The sequence below is a fragment of the Barbus barbus genome (assembly GCF_936440315.1).
Source record: "Barbus barbus genome assembly, chromosome: 49".
NCBI lineage: Eukaryota > Metazoa > Chordata > Actinopteri > Cypriniformes > Cyprinidae > Barbus > Barbus barbus.
Window position 1 is genome coordinate 11,187,984 of NC_136727.1, and position 19,443 is coordinate 11,207,426.

The 19,443-nt window shown below is 41.1% G+C and overlaps 1 protein-coding gene across 1 annotated transcript; it reads left to right on the forward strand.

The window, feature by feature from the left end:
• Window positions 1-14,593: 14,593 nt before the first annotated feature.
• LOC306867273 (granzyme-like protein 1) lies at window positions 14,594-18,337 on the forward strand (the record flags this gene model as incomplete). The annotated part of the gene is made up of 6 exons (XM_079412873.1): window positions 14,594-14,651; window positions 14,753-14,897; window positions 14,995-15,133; window positions 15,212-15,463; window positions 15,547-15,604; window positions 18,153-18,337. The coding sequence occupies 6 exons, from the start codon at window positions 14,594-14,596 to the stop codon at window positions 18,335-18,337; spliced, it is 837 nt and encodes a 278-aa protein (XP_079268999.1).
• Window positions 18,338-19,443: the final 1,106 nt, after the last annotated feature.

Consider the following 19,443-nt stretch of genomic DNA (forward strand, 5'->3'; position numbering starts at 1 on the left):
TGAGGCGGGCGCAGGTGTGGAGGAGTGGGGGAGGGGATGGTCGCGGTGGGGACGCGCATCTCCGCTTCTGTGTAACGCGCCGCTCCATTACAATACGACCATTTCTTTACACGACTTTCCTTTGTGTTTTTCTGGGATTTCTGTTTTCTTTGCAAATCGGTGAATCAGCATATTTGCTCTAACAAAATAAATGCATTTTCCAACCTTGGAGATTTAATGACTCAACCGTTTTTGTTTTTTTTTCAAATTAAAAAAAATGACAAAACGTTGATATAAAAATAAATTTATAGCCTATTACATTTTACATTTAAAAACAACACATGAAGGAATGGATCCAATTTAGAACTCCCTTTTTATGATATTAATAAAAAGTAACTATTACTAGCCCTTGTAATCATCAGACCTGATATTATTTTACCCTCTAAGAGGAGATAAAATAAATAAAATAGGACTGAAACAAGTGAGGCTTGTCTTCAGTGAGACCAAACGTGATCCTGAAGCCTCTACTTGAGGCCTTGTTCTCAGATGGTTTCTGACTAAGTGAAGACCATTTCTAGACTGAGGTGTCATAGATCCATGAACCTGCGTGTTTCTAGCTATTTTAACACAACACAAGAAGCAGCTTGAGTTGCAGCTAACATTAAATGACTTTCATGAATATCTTAACCAAACGTGAACTTTTGTTGGATTCTTAGAAGGGACTGAAATTAAGCGTGTGAAACAGAATGGGAGTCAGAGCTGTTGTTCTTGTTGATGTCCTTAGAAATTGTCTATATTACATTTTTTTACAATTGCAAGGACACATTTCTCAATACTTAGGTCACTTTTTCAAAACTCTTCACACAGCGAGTCTATGTGGGCTATCATTTTTATCATTTGGCACAAAATGCATTCATTGACCACATCTGTCAAATTATATGAATTCCTTTATCACTTCAACACAAACACCACCAAAACTTTATGTAATATACAAGACAATGTGACATTTACATAATGTTTTCAAAACTATTCAAAACCTAGCACAGTACAAAAATGAATAAGCCAGAAATTTGCAACATTTCTACTGTAATATCATATAGAAAAATGTTCTGAATGTAAAAAAATCTAATGTTATCAAAGCAGTTGCTGTAGCTGAACATCTTCACAAGTGTTAGTCTTTCACTTTCATTATCTTCTATACAAAGGAGGAAAACTTAGGAATAATGTTGTAGTGAAATGTAAGCATGGAGCATGTAACATACACTGCAGTGAATTATAAACAGTAGAGAGAGTCTCATTCTTGTCTTGTAAAGAAATTTTCCAAAAGAAAACATTGTATAATGCCCCCTGTTTTTAGGTTGCTGTGTTATGAGTGATAAAGTGTGTTTTAGTGCAGTCTGGATGTGAAATGAACTGCTGTGTCAAGCTGAAAGATGGTTAGGAGAGCTGTGTGAAGAGTTTAGAAGAACTGATAAATGTGTGCTTTTGAAACTCTTTAACAGCATCCTCCTAACTATTTTTAAAATAAAAGCAAAATCTCTCTCCTTGCTTGTAATGTTCTAGACAGTGATTGAAACCGTGTATTGCTAGCACTTCTTGAATCGCTTCACCCTAACCCTGACGCTGCAGAAGCATCAAGGGCTGGAACCACTCTAGTAACTGTGTTTGCACTCTGCTGCATCTGGCAAGCGCTTCTGTAGCCTGATGGCAAACACTGAGAGACTGAGGAGGAGCTTCTTCCCCGGGCCATCAGGCTCCTCCACTCCTAAACTCAAACTCAGCCTCTTAACATCACACCACTCCACTTATAATCACTAACATCAGTAAGATATTCATATCTCTACCTCATGCTGACAGTGTCATTAGCACACAGCACTTTCTGTCTTTTGGTATTTTTACTTATTATTTTTATTTTTTTGGTATTGCTGCTACATGACAATCATGTACAACCTGTTTGCACATTCCTCTCTTGTACATTCCTGCTTATCTTAATATTTAAGTCTACAGTATACTGTCATGCACATGTTTATATTTAGTTCTTTACTTATTTCATCTTATGTATATTTCCTCTGTGTTGTATTCTATAATATTTGCACTGTCCATGGAACGGACCGGACTCATTTCACTACTGGTTATATACTCTCTATATAATCGTGTATGTGACAAATAATAATCTTGAATCTTGTATTCCTCATTTGTAAGTCCAATCGGATGAAAGCGTCTGCTAAATGAATAAATGTAAATATAAATGCATTCACCTAGATAACAGTTGGGATGGTAGAGGAGAATGGAAAAAGACTCTCTTTGCAAACTACATCAGATAATTGTCAATTCAGTTTACAAATGCTATAACATGATTTAATTCATGGTACAACTATAATACAACAAATGATGGTGCAGTTTTCCTGACTAAGCCCCTGATTTAGAGCCTACCAAAATTATTTGAAACTACATACAATAATGCTTAGCTTGTGTAGACTTGTGTGTACATTTACATGTGTATATGTACTATACGCACATTAGACTGCAGTGATTATGATATATTGATCATCTTGTCACTCAGCATTAGGAATCAGAGAAGTCAGTGTGCTGCTAGATTAGAGCAGAAGCCCATCATGGCCCTGGTATCTGCTGAGAGAAGCACTGTCCACTTCATTCAGATGAACCGCTCTACTAACAGGAATATTAGTGCTAAAGCTTCCATCCTGTGATGACCTATGACCTTTATCTGCTCCTGTGACTCTGTGAACTGAGGGCATACGTGATCACACTGCATGAGCAATGACAGGAGCGTTAGCAACCAATCATCGGCCCTATACTTCACTAGCAGCACTAACATCTTGATGCTGGACCAGCAGATTTATCATTTCTTTTATCCACATCTGTTTGTCTCTCACTCTGTACTGTTAACTTCATAAAGAGAGATGTACTGTATCTGGCCCCATTCTCCCACAATCAGCACTCTCCATTAGGTCACGCTAAAGCAGTATTGCTCTCTGTAATCTCATGGCATCACTACTAGCCAGTGTTGGGGGTAACGCATTACAAGTAACGCCAGTTACGTAATAATAGTACTTTTTTCAAGTAACTAGTAAAGTAACGCACTAATTACAAGAAAATATCTGAGTTACTTTTTCAAAATTATCTGAGTTACTCTTTCCCCATGTATTGACTGACAGGTCGCTGTGAGCATGCTGTTACTGTAGATCTGAATCTGAATGTGCATGAACTCATCCCACTCGCAAAAAACTGATTTAGTATTCATCAAAATGAATTAAAACAGTGAAATGCAAACTCAGAATATGACCCAAACTGCAATAATTAAATATGTTAACACAAATGTATCTAATCCCATTTTATTAACCAATGTCTTTGCTGCTGACCTTTGATGACCAGTTCAATCATACTAATAAGCAAAAATGACTTTAGATAAACTAACAATTGTGCTTCATTGTTTTTTATTGCTGAAGAGTGTTAAACCTTCTTATCCTGCGTCTTACTTTACAGACGTGAATTTACTTTTCCTTCACAAGATACAGGGCTTTTACATTTGTATTAATGTAATTTCTTGTATTAAAAACAATCAAGCCCTGCTCATATTTAAAAAGTAACGCAAAACTAACTTAACGCATTACTTTCCATAAAAAATAGCTAAGTAACGCAATTAGTTACTTTTTTAGGGAGTAACGCAATATTGTAATGCATTACTTTTAAAAGTACCGTTCCCAACACTGCTACTAGCCCACGGAGTATTGGAAGACCACTGATCAACTCTGAGATATGGGCTGAGGGTATCATGTGCAGCTCTGTTAGCTTAACGTTAGCATTTACAAAATAATAAAGTCATTATACATTAAAATAGTGTGTTAGCAGTTCACTTTTAAGGCTTTGAGAGAGCACAGAGCTTTGTAGAATGTCTGTAGTTATCTAATACCACACCATTTGTGCAAGGAATTGCAAAAACAGATGACCACAATCTGCTGAATTACAACTGTATGTAGTGAAATATCAAAAACATAATCCAGATGAGTTTAAATAACAGCAGCTGCCAATTTCAGGTACAAAGATTGTATATTATCAGGGCCTGATGATTTTTTAACATACTGTATATTGTTTGTTAGTGATCTGTTGAAAGTAAACTCTTCTGTTTAATATATGCTGAAAGGCTCAGCCACAAGGGTATCCCAGAGGGGGGAAAACTGTATTATCATTTACTGATCATGATTTAATAATATTAGAATTAAATAATAATCATATATTAGAATAGTAATAATAATGTTCAATCATTTGATGCCTTATGATGTAATACAACAAAGAATTTGCTTAGTCAAAATTAATTTTCTGTTTGAATTGGTGCATCAACAGTAAATATACTTATTTCTGTTTATTTTATAAAGTAATATAAAATTTTAATTAAATAGTATAATAATATATTGAATACATATATACTACAATTTTTGTTTTATTATTGACCAATAGGTGGCGCTACAATTTTCGTTTTATTATTGACCAATAGGTGGCGCTAGAGAGTGTGGAAAAAGTGCCGCACTTTTCCGGAACAATGTTACTCGTGGGGACTGCAATGTTCTGTGCGATCACCAGGGGCGCATTGATACACAGTCACACAGATTTTTCTCTTGAAAAGGGCCCTTATGGGGACTTTGAAAAAAACGCGTGAGGCGTGTCTAAACACTGTTTGGGAGGAGCCTGTGGGGCTTTGAGGTCCCCACGGTGAAACGAGTCCCCACGAGGCGGTGTGTATTCAGGTCAAAGTCCCCACCAGAATAGAAGTACAAGTACAAGTACAAGTACAAGTACAAGTACAAGTACAAGTACAAGTACACACACACACACACACACACACACACACACACACACACACACACACACACACACACACACACACACACACACACACACACACACACACACACACACACACACACACACACACACACACACACACACACACACACACACACCAAAACCAACAATTCTCTCCTCACAACAACACAATGTGAACGCCCAAAGGAAGTGACATCAGGGCTTTTAAGGTGTGCCTGGAATCGAATGCACCAATCAAGATGAGCCAGTCATTAGCCTGCAGGAGCCAATCAGCACCGTACCTGGACATAAACACTTTCAAATCAAAAGAGAGAAAGAAATGAGAGAATACAAAACAAAGGGTTGCAACACTTGTCATTGAAAAAAAATAAATAAGGACAGACAACATACTATAATGCTTAATTTAAATACCTACATAGTTAAATACAAATTGAATAAGTTGGTACAGCAATTAAATAGTGCATTCAATATTTTGACATGTTTAGATTTAATTAAATAACTACATTTTAATCCAACAGGTTTAATCCAACACAGACTTGTTGCTGCTGTAGTTTCGTTAGTCTGAATTTTAGCTCTATTTTGACATCAGCTCGTCAGATGATTCATCCCGTTGCCACTGTCAATCATAGCAGTGACTCATGGCATGATTTAACGGATTCACTTGCGTAAATTTAACATTCGTGTGTGTCATCCCTGAAACGTTATACGTGGAAGTTTGGTCCTCTTAGACAAACAAAACTTTTCTCCAAATTGTGAATGGATTATGTAGAGAAACCAAGCAAAGGGCGCTCCCTTATGGCACAGTACAGTTGACCGGAAATGACTGAGCTGGCTTATCCAAAACCAGGAAATAATCGTGCATATGGTCAATTGGAACAGAAGTTCGACGGTTAATGATGGCGTAGAACGAGAACACAAGGACGCAAGATCGCTGAAGAACGCTTATTGAGAAACAGCCAGTATGTCCCAAAGCGTGCCTATATTCTGCTACATACTCAAAAGTATGTACTTTTTCGTCACAAAAAAAAATAACAGAGTACATACTTTTAGGGCATAGTATAAGTAGACGAATTGGGACGCAGCATGTCACTGCTACACTGTAAAGTGATGAAAATATGGCGCCATGTGCTTTTTAAAACCATTTTCATTAGGTTTCACGTTATATTGTCACTGCGCGAGAACGTGTGTAGTGTGAGAGCAGCATTGTTTGTCGGTCATAGCAACAGTAACTAAGGGTGGGCAGGTTTTGTGAACGGTCAATAGGTTGTGCAAACATGATGCTAATGGTTAGAGAGTCACAGTGGTGGGCCGTCAGGGGCAGCAGGGCCTTCTCTGCTGGCCTTATAAAAAATAAAATTGTGTGAAAAATGTTTTTTACTGATTATTTAGGTATCATTTTCATTTGTGTAATGTCCACAAAATTGCCTATGATTAGTTTATTTGAGGTTGAACTGGAATATCCTACATAAAAAAATTTTGGCCAGCATTACAGATAGTGCCACCCTTTTGTTGAAAGACGTCACATCTGATTTGTTACAAGCATTAGTGACAGAATCATCAGCCAATCACATTTTTATGTTCAATGACAGCCCGCCCTCTGGGTCTAGCTATGTGCCCAGTGCTACCCCTAGCGCTAGACCGTCCCTTTAGACTGGGATTTCCAAGGTACGAAAGTGAATGACAGCTGCAGTCATTGGCGCCTACACCAGATCTTGTTGCCGATCTGCTAAAAACGCCTTTTTCGAGGCGCTCTTTTGCAGACAAAAGAGAAAAACTGAGAAAGGAAGACCTAACGTTACACCCAAACTGAATTCGCTAACAAAGGCCAGCAAAGTTTTTATGCGCCATTTCAAAGATTGCAACTATGAGTGGCTAACAGCTAGCACAAGTTATTTTGTTGACCGTGTTTACTTTTTAATATGAGTAAAGGGACATGGAATGACAGACCCTTGGACTTTATTTACAAGTGACAGGTGAGTGCTTTATTATTTGATGAGTATTGTATCATGCACATTGTTATGGAAGTGTCCAAGTGGATGCTGCACACTGGTGGTGGTTGAGGAGAGACCCCCCACATGATTGTAAAGCGCTTTGGGTGTACAGCAATACACAATAAGGCACTATATAAATGCATCATTCATTCATTCATTCATTCAGGTGTATGTGGTGCGTTGATAATACTGTGGTGCGCTGTGTGGCTGTCCAGCATTTGTACGGTTTTGCTGCTTTGGGCGCATCGTCTTTTTAGAGTGACGTGAATGTGCACAGTATTGGCGGATTACTTTTACTGATCCATGTAGGGAAATTTACTCTACATTTAACCCACCCTAATCTAGCCTACAGTTGAAATTGTTGATCAGCGTCATTGTTGTTGATGAGTGAATGTCCAGCGCTCTCTCCACCCTCAATACCACGACTGAGGTGCTCTTGAGCAAGGCACTGAACCCCCCAACTGCTCCCCGGGCGCCGCAGCATAAATGGCTGCCCACTGCTCCGGGTGTGTGTTCACTGCTGTGTATGTGCACTTTGGATGGGATAAATGCAGAGCACAAATTCCGAGTATGGGTCACCATACTTGTCCGTATGTCACGTCACTGTCACGTCATTGCTGTGGCGTGAAATGTAGCTGGAGGGCAGGAAGTAATTTTTTCTCCATAGGAATCAGTAGCAGAAACTCATGATGCCTGTGTTTTGCGTGGATGCTCAAATCGGTCAAACCGAGAAAACACAAGGAGCTTTTATCGTGTATGAAAATGTGTTTTTCAGAAGGGGGTAAAAGTCAATAAATTGACTGAAAAACACAGGAAAATGTGGCTTGTAAAGCTGCGTCTGCGGTCGGGAGGAGCCGATCAGGTAATGCTTGTGTGTGCAAATGGTTAAAATAAGATATAATATTAATATATTAATACAGATATATAGATAATCCAAGGCTGCCACCACAAGCATTCAGCGTGAGACAGTCAGAAGTCACTCAATGCTAAACGCCACACGTAGACACAATGTAAATAAGATATTATTTGCAGTTCAGAGAGCTTCGATTATAACAGAACATTGTGAGATTGCAATAAATTGAAGTGAGCCAGCTTTTTAGTGATTATATAGAATATATTTACTCGCTGTCTAGGCTGTAAACAATTCAAAATTTGAATAAAAGTTTTGCTTTACGTGCTGCTAGGACCAACGTGCACAAACCCTGTATGCAGCACAGTGTCAGGAGTGACTGAAAAAAAAGAGAACGGATGAGCTCTCCGTAGAAGTCCGTACTGTACTGTACTTACCCTGACTGTAAACAAGCTATTTCAAAAGGGAATCCCGTATTTATATGAGGGACATGGGATATACGTCACTCCTGAAACTTTGCTGCATGTACAGGGTTTTTGGTCGTGGGTCCTGTTAGCAGCACGTAAAACAACTTTTATTTAAATTCTGATTTGATTATAGCCTAGAAAACGAGCAAATAGCGCTTCCATGTAATCACTAATGCCATTTATCGCAATCTCATGGTTCCTTATAATCAGAGAAGCTCTCTGAACTGCAAATAATATCTTATTTACATCGTGTCTATGTGTGGCGTTTAACATTGAGTGAATTCGGACTACTTCACCTTGTATCTATTTATATATGTCTTTGTAGCGGCTTCCACTAAGACGCTAGTCTTGGTAATAGGAGCGAGCAAGTAATTGACACGTAAAAAGTCCATGCAAAACCCAAGTAAAATGCAAAGTGTTGTTTATTGTGCTCCAATGAATAAACATTTCTTCCAATTAGCTTCCTGTGGTGTCATTTTGTGGATGCTGCACACTGGTGGTGGACGAGGAGACACCACCCCTCACAATGTAGAGCGCTTTGAGTGCTTAGAAAAGCAGAAAAGCGCTATATAAATGTAATGAATTATTATTATTATTATTAGTTCACAGAGTATGAAAGTCCATACCTTGTAGACACAGCATACTGTTCAGCTCAGTCCAAACACCTAATCCAATAATTTGGCATGATGAAGCACTATCCAAACCTGTTCAAAACGGTAAAAAAACTGTGTCCCGCCCATTTGTGACGCTGCCCTATAAGCATAGACACATCCCTGAGTGAGAAGCAGCAGTCCGACTCCGCCATTACTGATTATTTGCTGTAGCTGCTGGAGATATACAATGTCGGCATTTCAAGTGTTGTGTTTTAGGAAGCATTAACGAACATATGAGTCTCCATAGACTCCCTCCATCTGAGCCACTGAAGACATTGTGGTTAAGTTTCATTGTGTAAGGAAATGTCCTGGAAAAAAAGTCCCCAATACGTGTAGGGATCGATACCAACACTTTGTGCGCAAACGTCAGCTCCAGACAAAGTAAGTATCGCGTTTGTTTTCCAAATTTCCCTTCTGAAAGAGCTTCTTGGCAATCTGTAAGGCTAATGATGCTAAAGCGACCATCGTCTCTGCCTGTTTTCACTGGTGCTGCCCATGATTGCTCGTGAATAGGAATGTGGTAGTTAAAAGTTGCATATGAAAGCAATGTGAGTCGATCGCTTGAGTTTGTTGAGCTCATAATCACGAGTGGGACTTATAAAGTTTGCGATAGCATGCCATGCACCATGAGACCAGCTATGTTGTTATTTTATTGCGCTGTGCTCCCTGTCTGTAATTCATAAACGTGAATTTATCATGCACAGAACAATAAGATGACTGACTTTTAAACAGAGTATGTTTTCTGTAAAGATAACAGGCTTGTACTAATAGGGGAATGTTTATTTGCAAAGGCTAGCACTGATATTTCCGGAGCCTGAGCTCTTGAAGCTCCGCCCTCTCCTCTGGGAGCACCAGCTCATTTGCATTAAAGCAACATACTCAAATACAGCACGTTTTGGCTCATACCCTAAAAGTGGCCAAGCTTTATCAAGCTATAAAAAATTATCTGTCGGGTATTTTGAGCTAAAACTTCACATACACACTCTGGGAATATCAGAGACATATTTTACATCTTGTAAAAAGGAGCATAATAGGTCCCCATTAAGCTCACTGACTGAACTGATAGACATTTCATTAAAACAATCTGAAACTGGACAGGCTTGCAGTTCACACACGGGGTCATTGGCAGAAACTGGACAGACAGGAACATCATCAGACACACTGACACACAATTCAGAATCACGAGCATAGATTGGAACTGGACTGGCTAGACAGACAGACGATTCACAATCAACTGTATTGGCTGGAGTAGAACTGGTAGATAGCCCAAAACCAAGGGCACTGAGAGAAGCAGACAGTTCAAAGTCAGATTCAAAAGCTACATTTGTACAGAAAGATTGTTCATAACCAGGTGCGTCGACTGAAACTGTGCTGGTACATTTTTCAGTGAGGAAAACAATGGCAGACAATTCACAGTCAGACTCATTCGTTGAAACAGGACAGGCAGATTCAAAAATCAAAATCAAGAGCATCAGTAACAACTGAAAAGGCAAACTCAGACTCATAGGTTGAATGACAGACAGACACCTGAGAATTGAACTCATTGACAGAAATGGGATAACCAAACATCTCATACTCTGACTCCTTGGTTGAAACTAGACAGACAGACAGTTCATTGACAGACACTAGGCTGACAGGAAATTCGCAATCAGTCATATCACTTAAAATAGAACAGACAGAATGTTCATGAATGGTCTCTGTGGCAATGACAAGGTTAACAGGGCATACAGAAGGTTCATTTAAGAATTACATGGCAGTGATAGAAAGGGATGAGAGTTCCTGAACGGCCCTTGTAGCCACAGCAAAACAGCCAGGAAGTTCACAAACCGCATCCTTGGGTGTGACAGACAAGGCTGAGAGTTCAGAGGTAGCCTCCTCGGCTGGGTCGAGACAGGACAATAGTCCATAATTGGCCTCCATGGCCGGTTCAGAGCAAGACAAAAGTTCATAAGCAGCTTCCATAGCCGTGACAGGACAGACAATGAGCTCACAGACGGCCTCCATAGCCATGACAGGACAGGATGAGGATTAGCAGACGGCCTCCATAGCCATGACAGGACAGGAAGAGTATTCGCAGACGGCCTCCATAGCCGGGACAGGACAGGATGAGAGTTCATAAGTGGGTACCACTTATCTGCAGCGGATGTCGCCACCTCTGGAGGTTCTACAGGAGTACTATCAGGAAACAGGGAGAGTTCAGCAACGGTTCCTTCGACCGTGACATGACAGGCTGAAAGTGTATTGCTGGTTGTCACCACCATACAAGGAACTGAAGCGAGCACCGCAGCTTCGAGAGGTTCTGTAGCATGCGCTGCCACCTCTGGAGAAACTGCAGCGGGCACCATCCCCTCGGGGAACACAGCAGCGAGCGCAACTACCTCAGGAAGTTCTGCAGCATCAGCCGCCACCTCTGGAGACATCATAGTGGCCGTTGCCGCCTCTGGGAGTTCTGTGGTGGTGTACGCAGCCCAAACACCCCAAAAAGCAATCCCCTTCAAGGGAAGCACTTCAGACAGGGGAATCAGTTTGGGCATGCAGACACCAGCGGAGCATCCCTCACACTGGATACCAGACTGGGATACCGAAGGACTGACCTTGAATATCTGTGTGTGACAGACAGGATGTGACAAGACTCTGGATGATCAGCTGTGACGTGACTCTAGATCAGGGGTGTCCAAACTAAGTCCTGGAGGGCCGGTGTCTTGCAGAGTTTAGCTCTAACCCTAATTAAACACACCTGAAGCAGCTAATCAAGCTCTTACTAGGCATACTAGAAGCTTCCAATCAGGTGTGTTGAGGCAAGTTGGAGCTAAACTCTGCAGGACTCCGGCCCTCCAGGACCGAGTTTGGACAGCCCTGCTCTAGATGATCAGCTGTGATGTGACATGACTCTAGATCAGGGTTTTTCAAACTTTTTTCAGAGCGACCCTATTTTTTTCTTTTTAAATTGACACGATCCATATATATAAATATGGGTCAACTGCGCTACAGACCGATCTCGAGTCCCACCGTAGAGCTCCGGAAGGATGCTCTGTTCCAAAATCAAATCACTGTCGGTGCTTCTGAAATTAGTGAGGGTGCTTGCCTTCTTGCACATCTATTCTGACATATCATATTTTGTCCAGTCCATAGTTATGATTATCACAATGTCATTGTGATTTAGAGAGAATATGCGGATGTCACTTCTGAAAGTTTGTTGCAAGTACGCCACATTGGTCCTCTTAGCAGCATGAAAAACGAATTCTGAATGGAGAATAGGCTATATACAGCAAAGGAAGCACACAAAGTGCGCTTCTTTAAAAAGCTGTCACTCATTTCAGTTTATCACGATCTCTAATTCCGCTATAATCAATGAATTTGTCAACACAGCACAATTAATCTCTTGTTTACATCACCTAATCTTTGTTCATTATAATCAGAGGATTCATGCCGCGAACTTTCAGAACTCTGGACTGAACAAGAACACTCGCGCTCTGAGCGGTGAGTGGATTCTGACTCACTAAAACTTCTCTGATTGGCTGTTGCGTTATAGAAATCAACAGATATGTCTCTGATTTGCTACAATGTACAACCCTGCAAAAACAGAGCGCAAACACAAATACACATTTGATTCTGACCTGAGGCAGCTGCCGGTTACTTTCGTTTTGTTGTTTATGTTGTTTAGTTGTTTCTTTCCTGAGTCTTGAACTGGTTACATACGTTTTCCTTAAATCATCCTGGCGACCCATTTTTGGTTTGAAAACCACTGCTCTAGATGATCAGCTGTGACGTAACTCTGGATGATCAGCTGTGACATGACTGGACTCATGACGGTCAACGTTGACTTGACTGGACTCATGACGATCAACTGTGACATGACTGGACTCATGACGATCAACTTTGACTTGACTTGACCATCAACGGTGACTTGACTGGATTCATGAAGATCAACTGTGGCTTGACTTGACTCACAAAGATCAACAGTGGCTTGACTTCACTCACGAAGACTCAGCCACCATTACAGGCAAAGATGCGGTGTTGTGTTCTTCCTTCACGACACCCACAGTAAACAAAGAGCCAACAGTGAATAAAGCATAATCCACAAACTGACTTAGCGACGAACACGGACCCTCGTGAATGAGATTAGTTTTCAGCGGTTGATTAATGCCCTCACAGAAAAAGTCTATCAACACACAGTCGGGCAGATCAGAATAGTAAGCAATGTTCAAATACTCTTGAATATAGTCCTCAAGTTATCGTGTGCCCTGTGTTCAAGAGTTGAAATTTATACAAAGATTTCTGCTTATCTTCCATGGATCCGGTCAATAATTGCAAATGTTAAGTAATTTTTTACAATGAGAAAGGATGAAGTATTTGTTTAAATGTTCAAAAAACAGATGATGTTTTAAGCATCAATATGTGTAAGTGGTCCTTATTATTACAGATCTAAAATAGTAGTAGGCTGCTGAAAACGATTCAAGTAGCCAAAATTACTTCTAGGTTTCTGGGAACCTGTTTGATTTAACCTGGTGTTAATAAATTTATGCTTTTAATGTGTTAAAGCCTGGAATATACATAATATGCTCTTTTATTACTGTAATAATTAAGGATTCAAGGATTTTTTTATTGTCATTCCATACACAGAGTACATGAAGGAACGAACCTTAGTACTGAGGTCCTAATCAAAAATTAATTGATGTAATTAGTTGATGGATCCCACTGACTTAGTGTATTTTCCCCATTTGTTTCAATATATCTTTTTTTTATGTTCCTTTTATGACAGGTCAGTAAATTGTGATTGTGGGTGGATCCTGTTAGAAGTTGGGACTTCAGTTTGGTCATCTATCTGTTCCCGTTTTCCCTTATTTGGTTTTGTTCCGGTTTTCCTCATTAGTTCCTTAATAGTTAATTAAGGCTCCGTTCACCTGTGTTTTGTCATTATCTCGTTCACTCCTTTGTTTCCGTTTTCTTTATAAGCATTCAGTTTGGTGATTATGTTTGTTGAGTCTTAACGTTATGTTGAAAAACTTTGTTTATTGGAACCTTTGTGTCATTAAAGCCTATTTTCCCGGAACTCCCCGTTTCCTGCCTTCCCTGGTACACGTCACATAACAGATTCTCATATAGACATAAACATAATTTGTTTATTATGTTTAACACATAATTTGTTTAGGTACAACAGAGTGCACCTAAGAGTGGTAGAATCAACCTCTGCACATTTCATTGGACAGTAATGAACCCGAGTGTCCTCCTATGCTGGAAGGGAGAATTGCTTCATCTGCTGACTCAACTCTTGTGAACCCCCACCAAGGCTTCACCCAACCTGGTCAAACACCCACCATCAGAAGGACACACATAAACCAGGGCTGGTCGATTGTCTAAGCCACCCTATTATTTTCTCATGTAATGCATCAGCCGGCTAGACACCCTCTGGATCAGCCTAACACAGTATCCAAGCCCCAAACTCTCGCTATTGTTTGAGCTGGAAATATGTTGACGAATCTGAGCGGACCGCTCTCTAAATGTTTTGATCTCTGTCAATGTTTGCACTTGCACGTGAATGTGGCCAGTTTGTAAATATTTAAATAATGTTTCAATAGTATAGCCATTTCCATATTCTGACACTGAGAAACACAAAATACAGCCAGAGCTACATGCATCTTCTATATTGCAGTTTCATATAACAGACGATGCAGATAACAACAGTGAACTGACACCATAAGGTGAAAAAAAACAAAAAAAAAAACACTTACTGCCAGCTCAGTGTCTCCACCCATCCTTATATTTATAAAGTGTTTTACTAGTGGGAGCTTGCTGATTGTCTTCACCATGACCATCATCTCTCTGCTCCTGCTGGCCTCTCTGCTGCCACACCTGACCTTTACTGGTGAGACTGATTATATAACAGCATATTATCCTGATTTTTTAAAAAAATATTTAATTGGTATCTGCTGATTAAGCTGACTTATAGCACCATCTCTCTTTCAGCTCATGTGGATGTTGGTATAGTGAACGGCACAGAAGCAAAACCCCACTCCAGACCTTTCATGGTTTCTCTTCAGAGGAGCAATAGACATGTCTGTGGTGGATTCCTCATTTCTGATAGATTTGTCATGACTGCTGCACATTGCAAGTAAGACTTCAATTTAGTATGAATTGTACTGATAAGTTAGGATCATAATATCATAATTAAAAATTGCTTATTATACTTATAAGATTTTCTTCCACAGAAATGAGAAACTAACAGCTGTGGTTGGTGCACATGATCTAAAAACGAAAAAAGGGTCTGTCCTCATCGGAGTGAAGTCTTACCACAGGCATCCGTGCTTTAACAGTCACACTTTGCAGGATGACATTATGCTTTTGAGGGTAACAGTAATTCAATTGACTCTTATTAAATGATTAGTCAGTCTGTCTTTTGATGATAATAATGTTATTGTATTACAGCTAGAGAAAGAAGTTAAACAAAACAGGATTGTCAAGATTATTTCCATACCAACACAAGAGGGAGACATCGAAGCTGATTCTGTCTGCAGTGTTGCTGGCTGGGGAAGCCTGAGTTTTAAAGGGAACATGAGCACACGTCTCATGGAAGCAGACGTGAAGATCATGAATAACACTGAATGCAAAAATAAATGGAAAGACAACTACTCAGCCTCACAAATGATGTGTGTCTACGGCCATGGAGGAAGCTGTAGTGTATGTAAAAACAATATCAATTTGAGACCATCAATAGTGAGAAGTATCACATCAGTCATGTGTTGATCTGTCTCTCTTCACAGGGAGATTCAGGAGGTCCTTTGGTTTGTGGAGACACTGCAGTCGGTGTCACATCCTTTGGTGACCCAAAAGTCTGCAATAATCGTGAACGACCTGAAGTTTATGCAAAGATTTCAGCATATCTTCCATGGATCCACTCCATTATTGCAAATTTTAAGTGATTTTGGCAAAGAAAAAGGATGAAGTATTTGTTTAAATTTTCAATAAAATAATCATATGTGAAGCATCAATATGTGCATGTGGTCCTTAATATTACAGCCCTATAAAATAGCAGTAGGCTACTGAAAAGGATTCAAAATTTTCTAGTAGCCTCACTTTCTTTCTCCCACTCTTTCTCATAATAACGCAAACGCATACCGTACAGACTCACAGTACTGTGCAGCACGGCTCAAACATGCGCACAGAAACTTCTCAGAGCTGCCTCGTGACTTTATTAATAAGTATTTTTGCAACTCAAAAATTTAGTATCGAAAGTTTAAATTGACTGCGCCACCTCCTAATAAAGGCAGAAGGAGCCTCCACAAATCACAATACTCTATTACAAAAAGATCAAATTCACAAGTTTATTGTCCTAGCATGGACCTTCAGAAATTAAAAAACTAATTAAAACATCTGTGTGTCAATAACAAAATCCATAAAAGTGGAAACTCTCCACAAGACTCAAAAGAGGGCCAGGCCTGCTCGCATTCACCACCTGTAGAAGACAAAAAGAAAAAAGAAAACCCACAGCATGCACCTCAAATAAAAAACCTTTATTCACCACTTGTTTATTCACAACGTAATTTATATTTATTCTGAAAAAAAAAATATCTTGCACTATGATGAATTAAGCGAGAATACTTTTTCTGCGCAAAGAAAACGAAAATATCAACTTTATTCAACAATCTGTCTCCTCCGCATCACCGTAGCGACATTTTAGAGAATATTCGCTAAACGCAAACTTCATACGCTGAATAAAGTCATTATTTACGCTTTCTTTGCGCAGAAAAAGTATTCTCTTTTAATTCCCACAGTGCAAGATATTCTTTTGTTTTTGTTTTAGTTTTTCAGAATAATTTATGCGCTTTTCATGAATTCGGCGGGATCACGCAAGTCCGCTGGCTGCGAGCCCTCCAGCCCGCCTATCGCGGGAGATATCCGCCGCCGTCCGCGGCTCACCCAAGTCCGACGTCCGTGGGGAAAGCCAACCCACCGTCGGCGGCTCCCCCAAGTCACCCCGCCGTTCACGGGAGTCAAGCCCGCCGGATCGCTGCTGAGTCAAGCCCGCCGGATCGCCGCTGACTCAAGCCCGCCGGCCACCGCTATTTCTTTGTTCCGGCCAGGAGTGCCGTTTTGTTGTGTTGTGTCCACAGGAACAGTTTTAATCATGTCATGTCGGTCTTGTCCACGGAGACTCGTCTGGGGCAGGCGGCTCTTCTTGTAGTGGCCGCGGAGGCCATTTCCAGCCACCTGCCCCCTTGTCGTGGAGGCGGATGCTGAGGGACCCTGTGAGGGCCCCTGACTCCTTGTCATGCCCAGGAGAAGCCTCAGCTTCCGAACTAGCCCAGGAGGGCTTCCTGTTCCTGTGGGTTGTCCTGTCCCAGTCCTGTCTTGTACTGTTCAGTATGTCTAGCCCCGGAGGGCTCTAACTTCCCCAGGGAAATTTTTTGGGGGGTAAAAGGGATCTGGCTGTAGGGGCCGGGACGAGGCGTCCGAGGCCAAGGCCCCGAAGGCCATCTGCCTTGGCCTCCGTCTGTCTGTTCCACTCTGGAGGTCCCCGTCCTCTGTTCCTCTCTGTTGTTTCCTGTCCTTGTTAAATGTAATCATTAGTTAATTCTTGTCCAGCCGTGTTCGTCTCGTTATCTATGATTTACCTGTGTATTTATAGTCCTGTCTGTTGAGTTTGATTTTGTCTGGTCTACTCGTTACCCCCTGTGTTTCCTTTCTGTAAGCCTTGTCTTGCCCTGCCTTGATGTGTTCAGTAAAGACTATTATTTGAGTTTATGTCCTCGTCTGCGTGTTCCTGTGTCCCCCTCATGTGTGCACCTTGACACATGGATGATGTCACAAGCATTTTGCAGACGGCGTCATGTACAACAAGGCTTCTAAATCATTTAGACGAGCTGATCAGATGGGCAAGAATGAAGACCAAGGCTGAAAAATCTAGAAGCCTCTAGCTAAAGAAAGGAGTGCCACAAAACAACATCCAAAACACAGCGGAAGTCTATGGTGGTGAAGGAAGTCACCAGGGTTGAGCAGGAGCACTTCCACATTAAGGCAGTCTCCCTGGGCCAACAGGGCAGTGAATAAGCGCATCAGCTGGGCAGACATCTGGAGAACTCCCCAAGCCAGACTCAGCTTTCTGATAAGGGCTGTATATGATACCCTCCCATGCCCCTTAAACCTCACCCAGTGGTTTGGGGATGAGGTTGGCTGCTCCCTATGTGGTAACACCAGGGCAAGCCTGCAGCATATCCTCTCAGGATACAAGGTTGCATTGACACAGGGATGATTCAGGCGGCGAAATTGAACAAGTTCTGGCCAAGCTGGCTGAAGTCCTGGAGAGGGGTAGGGTAGTAGCAAACCACATGCCTGAGACTCCAAAGTTGACACTGGCTTCTTTTGTCAGACCAGGCGACATCCACCGGGTCGCGGCAAAAAGAAACGCCTTTCACAGACCCGGGAGGTAGTGGCAAATGTTGGTGGACCTCAAGAAGCAGCTGGTCTTCCCAAGATAAATCCCCACAACCTCCCCTTCGGGAGGCAGAAAAGGAGTTGGAGGAAGAGGCAGAGAAAGCCAGCTATTGGCTGTAGCTCCAGAGGAAGGAGAGTGGCTGGGGGCTAACACCCCAATAAAGGTGACTGCAGGGGTGGCAGGGAGACGTCCCTAATGCCCCCACGAAGGGGTGGTGGTGAGGGGGGGTATTGGTATAGGGGGCGAAACATCTGTGAATGGCAGCAAACAGCTGATGACCCTGCAACTGACCTAATGGCACTGTAGGAGGTGCGTTCAGGCTGAAAAGCCACGCAGGTAGAACAGCTTACCTGTGCTATAGACTAAGACTGTTTATTTTTAATTAATCATCTTCTCTGTTAATCGTTTCCTGATTTTAACTTTAGTTTAGCTTTTAACTTTAGTTAGATTGTGATGTGGCTATTTGAACATAACATCGGCAAAGTTACGATGCTCAAAGTTCAATGCAAAGGGAGAAATTGTCTTTCACAGAATTCGCTTTGTAAAGCCAACAACAAATGGCTGGCAGGGACTACAATGAGCTATTTCCTTGGTTAGTGACATCACAAACCCTAAAATGTATGTAAATCCAACCCCTGGAAACCCGCAACATGGGCCATGTTGGGTTGCTTTGGAGAAGAGAAAGAATTGCTGTAGTAGATTGCCATGCCATCAAAATGCTGTTATTTTCACCCCAGTTGTTCGGCCTTCCTAGGGACACTGGACATGTGGAGCAATGGTTAAAATGTATTTTTAACTCTGTTCCTGAAAATTATATAATATGTATATGATCAAATATAGCTATCTGTGCTGCACATTTTATGGAGTACAGCTTTCCCTCGACAGCGAAAAATGCTACCTATCAGATTGTGCTTCCAGCATGATTTTAATGTAGTTTGAGGCTTTATGAATGTCTACACCTACACCAACCCTAAAACTAATCTTACAATATTAAAAATACAGTGTTGGTAGCATGATCTGATAGGTAGCGTTATTTGTTAGAACCCCGGATTCGCTCAAAAGCTTGTCCTAAAAGACAGAGCAGTTCCCACTTTAAAAGCAGAAGCTGTTGTTTATGGGCCACAACCTGTAAATATGTTTTATTCTTTGTTGACGTGTTCTGCATGATTTCTCTCTTAAAAGGACAGTTCAAGCAAAAATGAAAATTCTGTCATTAATTATGCAC